The 12,407-nt window shown below is 41.2% G+C and overlaps 1 protein-coding gene across 1 annotated transcript in view; it reads right to left on the bottom strand.

Moving 5' to 3' along the window:
• HECTD2 (HECT domain E3 ubiquitin protein ligase 2) overlaps positions 1-10,881 on the bottom strand; it is a 35,834-nt gene extending 24,953 nt beyond the window's left edge. The window contains exons 1-3 of the mRNA XM_027717831.2: positions 10,304-10,881; positions 5,627-5,756; positions 1,157-1,295 (exon numbers count right to left, since the gene is read on the bottom strand). Coding sequence (XP_027573632.1) covers positions 1,157-1,295; positions 5,627-5,756; positions 10,304-10,522 — 488 coding nt within the window. The 5' untranslated portion in view covers positions 10,523-10,881. The remainder of the gene's footprint in view (positions 1-1,156; positions 1,296-5,626; positions 5,757-10,303) is intronic.
• Positions 10,882-12,407: the final 1,526 nt, after the last annotated feature.

The raw sequence follows: 12,407 nt of genomic DNA, 5'->3' as shown, positions 1-12,407 counted from the left end.
GCCCCTTCCTCTTGCTTTGCAGTAGACTGTCCAAGAAAGTCTCAGCATGGGGAAACCAAAACCCAGCTCAGTGTAGGGAGCAGCTGTCAGATCCAATAAAGAAGAACCTAGACGTTCCTGGTGGATGGCAGTCATGGGAGAGGGGCAATGGAAGGGTAGTAGGGGCTCACAGCAGAGGATTAAAAGGGACAGGACAAGGGGTAACGGTTTTAAAATGCAGGAGGGTCAATTTAGATTAGGTATAAGAAGTAGTTTTTTACAATGAGGGCGGTGAAACACTTCCACAAGTTACCCAGAGAGGAGCTGGATGCCCCACCCCTGGAAACATTCAAAATCAGCTGGGAGAGGGCTCTGAGCAACCTGATTTAGTTGAAGATGTCCCTGCTTATTGCAAGAAGGTTGGACTAGATGAACTTTAAAGGTCTCCTCCAACACAAACCTATATTAGGTTGGACGCAATGATCTCAGGTCTTTTCCAACCTAGTTTATTCTGTGATTTTGATTCTATGATTTAACACTGTCCTGCATGATATCCTTGTCTCTAAACTGGACAGACATGGATTTGATGGGTGGACCACTTGGTGGCTAAGGAATTGGCTGGATGGTCGCAGTCAAAGACCTGTGGTCAATGACTCAATGCTCAAGTGGAGACCAGAGAAAAGTGGCTCAGTTGTCAGTGACAAGTTCCTCGACTTTTCAAATTCTCCTTTACACCGCTTGCCTTTCCCACCAAAATACACACCGGACAATCAAAAAGCATTCCTTTTCTTCACTGAATGCACAAAATTTCAAACGTGGAAAAGAGAAATAATTGGTAGTATAAACAAAATACCTAAGAATGCAAGGGATTTTACAGCCTACAATAAGCCACACATATTTTTTTCCAAAACTAAACACCCATTGAACTTCTAACTCTAAAGTATATGTTTTGCCATTTTCTGCATGGAACAACACTTCAAGGTAAAAAAAAAAAAATTGATAATTTTCACAGCTACAGAGTTATTGATTCCACCATCACAACCAAACTCCTGTCAGTCTTACTCAACTGCTTCCTCATTTGACATTAACAAAATCAAATGTATGAACTAGGTCAAAATGAAAAAAAAGTCCAAAGAAAGAAAGAAAGTACACTTTTAAGAACACCAGTATAACTTACTGAAAATCTTTCACAGTTTTGGTTCGAATGGGAAGGGAAGGTTCAGGAGGAAATGGTGCTTTCGGTTCTTGGGGTAACGAATCTATAGACATGCGCTGCTTTTGCCGTACGTCGAGGCAAATAGGTGGTAGGTCTCTCACTAAAAAAAGGTAAAGAAGAATAAATACAATGCAATCATATCCATAAATATTTAGTTAGTAAAATGCAGATGTATAGGAACTAGGAAAAAAAAAGAAAACACAGTGTTTGATCCTACATCTTTAAACAAGGATTTTTCTTACCATTTGCACCTCCCAGACATGATGGAAACTTTGACTAATTGAAAGAAATAGCAATGTTGCCCCCTATTGTATTTACAATATAGATTTTAAATACTGTAATATACAAACTGCAACAATGGTGTTTCCTACAGCTATGAAAAATCTCAAGCACAACCACACCAAAGTCCAACTGTCATACAAGGACAAGACTTCAGTCCATTTTTCTACACCGTGACATATAATTTTATCTAGAGCTGACTGCGGATCATCTACTGCCTCCTTAAAGAACTCCTCCAATAAATTAAATGGGAAAGGCAAACTTTTTTGTCTTACAGAGAATTCGTGAAACAGTAGCATCTTTAAACATTTCCTCAAAAAATTTGGCTGCCATTCTAGCACTAGCAGTGCTTTACCAAGGTCTTTCTATTTTACTCCATACTTTCTATTCGATCTGAGAACATAGTATCGAGTTAGCGAGGCAAGATTAGGCAACAGTGCAGCTGCTGTTAGAGGAGAAATCGGGCTGCTTGTATATCAGACACAATCAGTTCCAAAACATACCTACCATGGGCCAAAGCTGACTGAGCCCATCATTGACACTGGTAGCATCCCTATGATAATATATTTAAGAAAGGATAAAAAACACTGCACAGCAGCTGAGAGAGGAGGGATTAAAAACAAACAAACAAACAAACTCCCCTTCAGACACGCAGATGAGCAGAAAAGGAGGAGGAGGAGGAGGAGATGCTCCAGGGTCTGGAGCAGAGATTCCTCTGCAGCCAGTGAAGACCACAGTGAAGCAGGTTATCTCTCTGCCGCACCACTGTGGAGCAGAGATCCCCCTGCAGCCTATGGAGAGCCCATGCCTGAGCAGCTGCTGGCAGGAATTCTGGCCCATTGGGGACCCACGCTGGAACACGTAATTCCTAATGGAAATGGCCCACATTTGAGCAGTTCTTCAAAAACTGCAACTCATGGAAAGGACTCATGTTGGAGAAGTCTGTGAAAGACTGTATCCCATGGGAGAGTCCCCATGCTGGAGCAGGGGAGCAGAGTGAGGAGGAAAGGGTAGCAGAGTTCAAGTTATGAGCTGACTGCAATTCCCATTCCTCACTCCTCTGTGCCACTTGGAGGAAAGAAGGCAGTAGAGCGGGGAAAAAAGGAGGGAAGTTGAGACTGGGAACAAGGAGGCATGGGTGGTCAGGGCAGAGGAAGGTATTTTGAGTTTTGGGTTTGTTTTGTTTAACTGACAGTAAATTAATATCCTCAAATCTGCTCTGCTTATGACACTAATTGGAAAGTGGATTCCCTGTCTTTATCTCAACCCATGAGCTTTTTTATCTTATTTTCTCCCCATGTCCTGTTGAGGATGGGGAGCAGCAGCTCAGGGTGCGTCTGGTAGCCAGCTAAGGTAAATCCATCCAAAACATGAAAAAAAATTTCCAGGGCATTTCCAACACTCATTTTATGACAAATATCCTCAAAGTGCTTTTTTAATCTGATTTATACTGCACATTTTTAAAAGCATTTATATGAATTGTGACATATGTTTGGGATAAAAGACACTACATAAAATAAAACTGTCCTCAAAAGTCAAACATATTTAACAGAAATCCTCTATGAAGGATCCTTATGTCTAAGAGCTCTCTAAGCCTTTTCCAAGAGGTGTTTTTTTAAAAAATTAACTACACATCAAAGTAGTATCACTACTCTGCTCCCTACTCCATTTATCACAGCAGGGAAACAGATGCTAACAAAATCCCCACATCCCAAAAGCAGATTCTTTTCACTCATGCTAATGACAGAGAAACTGTCATTGTGACTTAACTCAGTCACCATTCATGGGATAACAGATCAGAACTGCCCTCAATCCCCTGAGTATGGCATCAACTACAGATATGGATATTCACAGCTGGAATTTAAAGCTATTTGAAAAGAAAAGTAGTAATTAAAAAAAAACCCATGTGGACAAACATACTAAAGTAATTCAAGCCAAGCTGCCAAACAATCCCGCCACGTAAGTGCTCTGCTATTGTGCATCATTTCCTGAAGGCAGGATGGACTGACTTCAAAGAAACTAAGACTTTGTCTTATTTTTATATGCTGAGAATAACAAGCCATTTTCATTTGTCTCATTCTATCTTCTCAATTTTAAATGGATTTTAAAATTGAGTTATAACCTGCTGAATTATAACCTACTGATTTATAACCAGCTGAATACACTGAAATGAGGAAAATATTCTTTTCACATTTGCTGACAGAAACTGTTTCTCATTTCAGCAAACTGAGGCTGCAGGTGCTAAGCTGCACCCTGCAATCCATGCAGTTTTCTTTGAAATATATGCAGTTTAATTTAGATATGCTAAAATTGATTTTTAATAATATGTTTAACAAATAGGGTTAACTTCAATATGTTTTGTCATCATTCAAGTTGATTTGTAAATAGATTTATTTGCTCATTTGCCAGTCAAGAGTACTAATTAAGATCCGTCACAAGTGTCATCCAGGAGAAACTTGAAACTTTACTTATTTAGTTGATAAGCAGTAATAACACAATATTATGAGAAAAAACAATCATTCTGGCTTCTTGCCCAGTTACGTCAAGTAAAAAGATTCAGCAATGCATGGCTGGTTAAGGAATGATCAAAAACTCTGGGGAAGAAAATCTCATTGATACAAAGCAGAATTGAGTAGCACAGGGAAGCTCAGAGTAAATGAATTTAGAACAGCAGTTAATTTCACGGTGATCAACACAGCTGCTGGCAGATAAAAATTTTCAAGTTAAAGCAAACAAAACTTACTTGTACTTGTAACATTAGAAAAAAACTATATAAATCTATTTAATATATAAATTTCATACCAGACCATTGTTACATTAGAAGACCTGTTACATGGGCCAGCTATGTAGCAAACATCTCCCTGGCTTTCATGTTGTATTTCATGTGTTACCTCTTCCATACTTTTGTTTTCAGTGCAATTAACATCCTTTAACTAAAGACTAAAGTATTACCAGTATATGCCCATATATATATATCTACATGTGCTCAGAGAGAGAGTACATGTATAGATAAAAATATATATATATATATATTTATAAACAAACACATGCCAAAACACCAACTAAGCATTATTCCTGATTACCAGAGAAAAAGCAGCATTTTTAACTGAGACATCTGTTTCAATTGTTACTTATTCTATACAATACTGACTCAAAATAGTCACCTTGCACTGTTGCTAAAAATAATCTGTTTTTATATAAGCAAGTTACTCTGATCCTGAAACTACCAGAATATCTGTTCAATTTTACACACTGAGCTCTGTTTCAAGAATATATCCTTGACTATACTGCCATGCATTAGTGGGGTGAAAATTAACAACTAAGTACTTATGAGGCAATAATTAAAACTGGGACAGTATTATGTGCAGCAAAACTGAGGGCACTTCAACAGAAAGGTGTTTACAGTTCACCATTTTTGCCAGGTACAAAAAAAAAAAAAAAAAAAAGGCAGGCGGGCAGGAGAGGAGCATATTTCCTCTGCTTAGTGAAATGAATTCTGCAAGAGGGTACTGCATTTTTCACATTGCTTGACCCAATATTAATTTTACTTTGTTCTAAATTTTATTAAGCATCAGGCTTTTATATTGTAACCTAAGATTGTACTAAGTAACTATTCAGAGAGAAGCTGGACAGGAAACAATTAAGGCTTAAATAATGAAAGACAGCAGCTTGGAGTCTGAATGAACAGCATGCATGTTTCTGGTATAGAGGCTAGCAGCTGAGTAGTTAATATTGATAGGAGGTCACTTTTAGTTTCTGAGGAAAATAACGTTATCCGAGAAAGGCAAAATATTCAGATGGCAACTGAAAAATGTTCTCCAAAATTCTGACACAATTTCTAGAGACACTGCCTGATTGCAGTTAGACAAAGAGTCTCTGCAGATAGACTACTGAATCGGTAACTTTCTTTAACTTCAGATGATTATTTCATCCTCCAGGTCTATTTGTTTTTCTCTTCTCCAACTTGTCTCTATGACACAACCTCTACTGAGGATGGACTATCATATATATCACCGCCTGCCTGTACAATGTACAACACAGCATAATTTAATGAAAACTAGATTTCTAGTTTCTGCCAATACAAATATTGGCAGAAAACTGAGCACCTTCTTACCTTGGTAACCAAGTAACACAGAGCTTTTATTCTCTTACCGGTTTTGATGTTGGGTATAACAAGTTGTGTAGGTGAATTTCTGTTTCCGATGCCTTCTTTCTTTTGGTTGATAGTTGTGATGAAATTGCTGAAAGTGGAAAACTGATTTTTGGCTCCTCCCTCCAACCCCTGTAATTAAGATGACAATATGCTATAAAGGGCTAATACATTACTGCAAGAGTAATCTTACTAGTGAGGTATTACACAGAATTCTCTTAAATACCTTTTATCTTGAAATCAGAGAGGTAAAAACTAAATGAGACATAAGTAATGATTCTGCAATTTTGTTTCAAATTAAATCAGGAGATACACCATCAAATTCCTTTTCATTACATTAAAAAACCTCAAGTATTAATTTGCAGGATGTGAAGATATCCTTGGATTACTGTGAGGAAAACACAACACAATTAGAATGCTGACAATATTCAAACTGTCTGTATCCAAATGTCTAACTCCTCTTATATTCCTCCCTACATCCAACTCAGTTTAAACAGATGAAAGTGCCACATACTCCTTTTTCCAAATAACCCTAATATACTGAAGTATTCTTGAAAAATTTCCCAAGACTTGAAATGCAGAGCCAAAAATTCTAACTTGCTAATAAAACTTAAATACTGACTACCTGGGTAAAACTCCCAAATGATTCCAATTGTCAGCATCTGCTGCTACATAAGAAAGGCTAACCAACAAACATTTGTTAACACAAATGCTAAAAGGAACACTAAAAGGAACTCTACTTGAGTACCACAAGTCTCTGCTAAGAAGTGTTGTGTACTAATGTGTTTTAACAATGAACAGAAGTGAAATCACACAACAGACTTCCAAAAGACTGCGCTAGTTAGTCTGTTTTACACTCGGTGCTATTAGATATAGTTATTTACTCTTGAATTTGCCAAGTATGGATGTGTTAAGGGGTTTGCCTAAGATGATAGAAGTCAAATGATGAAGATTTTAATTTTCATATCAGCTCCAAGTCATCAGTTGATATCAGGAAAAGGTAGGTCAACCTAAAAAAAGATACACACTCTTCCTGCACATCATGATTTTCAGCCTCACCGAACCTAAAGACTCATTTGTTTGATATCTGGCATCTCTGCTCTCAGCTGGAAAAAAATGTTTCCATGAAAATCAAAACTTTAATTCCCATAATGAGAATAAAACCCCTAGAATAATTAGCATCCTATCAAAATTTTTAAGCCAGTACATTTCCCTTTCCGCTACAACACGTAGCCAGAGTTCTGAGGAAAGAACTTCACTTCCACCACAACATCCTGAAATACCACCAGGAGGGTAATAACAGCCCATAAACCTACCACACCACAGTGTGCACAACCCAGAACACTGCCAGGAATTTTAAATAACTGTGGCACAAACAGCTATTTTTCCATGGCTTATAACTCAGTACATAACAAACTTGAACAATCAGCAGGACATCTAGCTTTAAAAATTCCAAGTTTCAATTTCTAGTTCCAAATTCCTTGTACGAAACAAACATTCAAAACTAAAATGTAACTACCACAGTAATTTTCGCATTAACTTTTTCTTTTGTTCTACAATCTTTGAAATATCACAAAGACGCTTCTTAAAAAATCACCTGGCACGTGACTGGAGAAAAGCAGACCCTGAACAAAGATCATTGACTGAAAAAGAACTTTTAAACAAATCCAGATCTGAGGTCAATCTGCTCTGTCACAAAATGTATGTTCCAGGCAGAAAACCTCTGAAGCTCAGACTAGCCAAATTATGATGAATAGGGAATAGATAGCACAGATAATTGAGAAAAGGAGATTTATGAAATAAATTATTGTGACACCCTTCTTGACCAACTTAGCTTTCTAGGTTTTACTCCAGCAATGCCACTAAAATACTACAGGTGAACAGTTATTTTAAAACTTTCTTCTTAATGCCACCTCCCTCAGAAGTGATCATAAAGAACAAAAATTGCACATGCTGTAACTCCATCATCCTGCTTCAAGTGCAGTTCTAACAAAGACAAACATATGGACAAACAAATGGACAAAAGCTTCATTGGAAGGCTCTGGAGGAATACTGGGCAACTTCATGCTCATTAATGAGGAACTCTAACAACTCCTGGGGCGTAATCTAGGACAGGAGCACAGCACCATGTCATACTTACAAAATTTTGTAGGAGGTCACTGAGCTTCTGAGCCTACACACATACTGCCATCAGAAAACTGAACATGCACTCCCCTACCCCCTCCCCACCATAAGGACTGAGTATGATTAGAGGGAGTAAGTGGATCAAAGTCATCTTTAGTCCTGTTTTAAGAGCATATTAATAATCCACAACTCTGTTGGCTTCTTAGTGGAAGTTTTCCAAAACATTACACCCTTCGTAAGACTGGAGAGGTACTAGCATTATATTTTATAAATCTGTGATTTTCATTATTGAAGTGAAATTAAATGGTGAAAACAAGTCAAACTGTTTGCGAAGAGCACATACAGACCGCCCTCTGGGAAGAGGCAAAAGATCATCTAGAGATGTTTCTTGAAAATCCTATGTTAGCCCTAACATTGCTTACCTAAAAGCCATATGTATGTGGCAAGCAAAGACTAGTGAAAACTAAAAGATTTTATTCCCTGTGCAAGAAGACATGGAGGACACTCATTACCAAAAGGCAACTGACAATGCAACAGCCTACACAAGAAGCAGGATTTCCCCTTCCATTCATAGCTTGAAAGGTGTAACTTTGGACTGGTTTTGCTCCAAGAAATCTCTGTTTGTTCCAGCTTACTAGGGAGCAAGATATTTACCTTCCCACGAGTTTCTTTTCAGAATCTGAATACTGATATCCAAACCATCACCCCTTGTGCATTATTTCTAATCACCATTTGGACCATAAGAAAAGCCTGAACTCCTTGCAAGATTAAGTTAATTTATTCATGGACTAATTTAATCTCCACAATGTTCCTTAGAAATAAAAGAAAGAAATCAAACAAGCATTAAGCAACTCATTTTCAGCTATTCCATTAGAATTTTTAATTCAAGAATTTGTATTAAAATCATGTTATGTAAGATGAATGTCACAACATACTTCACTAACCCCTGGAATTAGATGCGTCAGCTGGTCACAACTGGGACTTAGCAGATCAAGGGTCCAATACCCTCTTTACAGCAACTCAAAGATCTTGCAAAACCATACCAGCATCCCCTGTTTGGTGTATTTCAATCAAAACTGGCATTCTGCTACAGAGAAACCCAGGCCTATGGAATTGTCTCTAACATCTCTCCACAAAACTCTCTCCCTCTCTGTAACATACTATCGAACCCCATATACAGCTCTTTGTAAATTCAAGCCCTGCCCTGCATTTGAGAAGCAGTGACATCCAGCCAGATCTGAGCTCCTCTGCAGCAGGTCAACTTAGAGAACTTGTGCCTGTGGGCAGCGGTTCAGAGGTACATGAAGGACGTTCACCACAAGGAAGTTCTTCTGATTCTTTAAGGCAGTTGGGATTCTCCATGGCTGTCCAGGTGCACACATTTTTCATTGGCTGAGCTGAGCCTGACACATTTTACGCCATCACTTGTATCTTTATTCGAAAGGACTGGTATTTGCCATACAAAGTCTGGAGATTTTCAAAGGTAAAAATAACTCCTGGGCACTTGTCCATTACAGACTTGTCCCACCACACTGGTATTTGAATCACAAGAACAAACACAGTCTTCCACATTCTGACAAATTTGCAAAGCTGAAAGTCTTTCAGAAGATTGGAACATTTAGACAAAACAAAAAATTGGCAGAATTGCTCCAAGGAGTTTGTAGTTTGCATATGATTACTTAGTTCAACATTACAACTATTTCCTGACATTCATAAATATTATATGCTCAATCTTTTAACATTCAATCATGTAAAATGCTAATTTCTAGTAAGTCGGATACTTATCAAAACTGTTGAACTAAAATCTCATAAGTGTATTACTTAACTAGAGGATTAGTAATGTTTTTGCTCTGCTGTTGGACTGAAGTAACTTGTCCCAAGTTTTAACATCAAGCTACGTAAGATATTCAACTCATGCCAGGAAAATTTTCTGCTGACCATACAATGTTACAAAACATAAAGAAAATGACAACTTCATTTTAATTAAAAATCTCAAAGGAGGCTTCTGAAATGAAATTTTTCTGGCAAATACCCTTCTCCCAGTTTTTTACCCGCGCTAACTCATTCATGATTTCATCAAAACGTTCTGTTCTGTCATCGTTGCTTCAACACAAAGTAAAAACCGGAAGACTTCTTAAGAAAAAGTTAAAAATACAGAACTATTTCTCATCTAACTCTCTTGCCATTAAGTGTATTGCGCTCAAACCCTCCACCCCCGAGAACCCTTAATGAACACTCACCAGTGCTGCAAACCCTCAGTCATGACTAACCCCCCGGAGCAGACCGTTGTAAAATGTTAAAGAACTATAAGCGGATGGAGAATTTATAGCTTCATTATGTCACTGCTTACAGATGCACTTGTTATTTTTAAGAAACTTGAATGAAAGCCTCTCAACGGAAAAGAACATGAAAGAAAACGAACACGATGCTTCCTCCCTTCCCTCTCCCTTCCCAAATAAAGCGGCAAACACAGCAAACGAACATGGAGCGGTACAGCCGGTCCTGGTCCCCGGTCCGGTCCCGGGGGCGGCTGCCCGGGCGCTGACGGGACCTACCCCGGCAGCCGCGGTGGACGCCGACGGGATGGGCGGCAATTTCTCTCGCTCCTTTTCCTTCTCCCCTTCTTCCTCTCCTTCCTCCTCCTCGCCGCCCTCCTGGGCTGACGGGGGCGCGGTGCTGCCCTGGCTCAGCTCCGCGCCCGGCGGGAGCCCCTTGCCGGGGCCGGGGGGCAGCTCTGCGGCGGCCGTGGCCGCTGGCGGGCTCTGCAGCGACATGGTCCCGATCCCGGCCGCCCCTCAGCTGCCGCCGGCACCCGAAACTCCGCGCCCTCCTCTGCTCCTCCGAGGAGCCCCCCCGGGCACCCTCAGCGCCGCCGCGGCACTGCAGCAGCCGAGCTGCTCCCGAGCGCCCAGACACCCCCGCACGGCGGGGCGGAGCGGAGCGCAGGCCGGCCGCCCCCGCCGCGGCCCCGCCGAGGAGGGGGAGCGCGGAACGCGGCGCAGCTGAGGCGGCGGCGCCGGACCCACCGCCCGGGCGTCCCCTCGGCGGCCGCGCCACCTACAGACCGCGGGCGGGAAGAGGGGCCACCGCCGCCGCCGCCATGTTGTTTATAGGCGGCTCATGGAAACGCGCCTGGTGACCGGGGCGCGGCGCGGGGGCAGCGGAGGACACGGCGGCGGAAACTCCGCGGCGCAGGAACCGGCGCGGTGCCGGCCGGGCAGCCGGGCTGGGGCCGGGGCTGTGCCTGCGCAGTCGCTCTGGAGAGCGCTGCCGGGGTGTGGGGGCACGAGTAAACACACAAGTAATAAATATAAACATAAATAGAAATATAAACATAAATATAAGTATAAATATAAATCTGGCGTGAAAGGCCCTCGGCGCGGGTATCATGAAGGCACGCCCGCTCCTCCTTCACCCCGGGCTGTGCTGCCAGTGGCACCTCTCACACCAGTGGCACCTCTCACACCGTCCTGTCACCTCTTGGCACCTTCCTCGCGGCTTCATGTCATGCTCACACGAGGAAAATACAGAAATCATAGAATCGTTAAGGTTGAAAAAGCCCTTCAAGATCATCAAGTCCAACTTCGACCAAATACCACTGTGCCCACTACACCATATCATGAGGCTGAAACCTTATTGTGAAGGACTAAACCATATTGTGAAGAATGGATGTGTAATGAATGTATGAGATGAAGTGTTGAACTGAAGTCTTTGTCCTGTCTCTGTTCAGTGGCAAAGCCAGAGCAGTGCCAGGGGTGTGCAATTGGCAGGTCTTGGCCCTTTGTTTGGGCAGGTCTGGGCAGCCTGAGGCAATACCCGCTGCTGGAGCCTCTGTGTGGCTCCCTGGGCATGCTGAAGCTTTGCTATAATTATATGAAGAAAAAATTGTCTTGAGGTGCTATGTTGAACTGGTTGCAATGTAGACCAAATGTAAACAGCATTTGGCTGTAGGGTACTGAACTGCCCCTTGGCTTGGTATGTGCAGGTACAGGAGCTCTGCTGCATGTGAGGGGACCATGTCATGTACCCTAAACTACATCGAATTTAAGTCCTTCAAACTGCCAGATGAAACAAGTTTCTTTCAGATCACTCTAATCTTGTGTCTGAAGAAGAGTTTCCTTCTCAGCTTCAGGAACAGAGTGTGAATAGCACTACAGACCACTTGAAACAAATCTTCAAAATAGTTTTTCAGATGGAGGTAAACGTGATGGTTTTTCTGAGCATTGGCTTTACACAAGTAGCTCCTGCAGGAGCTGTGGGAAAGATCTCTGTAAGCGGCATAAAAGCAAAGGCACAATAGGTACTGCAGTGTTAATCTAACGCACTGAAAAATGCTTTTCCTTTCTGAATGAACTGGCAGACCTGGAGTTTTTTAGGTTTCCTTAAGAAATGGCTTTGTCTCCTTACCAAATTAAATATGAGATCTGGTTTTCCAAGAAGTTCACTGTCCTCACTGTGCTTACTTCCCAGTGGCTCTCAGCAGTTTGCATGAATAAGCGACCTGCTGCACTTAAACAAAGCTCCCCAAACACTCACTTATCTTTTTCCTTTCCATGCCAAGAAATAACATAATGATAGTAATTGCAGCAACTTCAGTACAAGCAGCTTTACACCCAGTGGCAGTCCCTAACTAGAAATAATTGGCACAGCTGTTTTGTG

Source organism: Pipra filicauda, unplaced genomic scaffold (assembly GCF_003945595.2).
Source record: "Pipra filicauda isolate LSUMZ 115617 unplaced genomic scaffold, ASM394559v2 scaffold190_size1978887_pilon, whole genome shotgun sequence".
NCBI classification, from domain to species: Eukaryota; Metazoa; Chordata; class Aves; order Passeriformes; family Pipridae; genus Pipra; species Pipra filicauda.
This window is presented reverse-complemented; position numbering and strand designations above follow the sequence as displayed.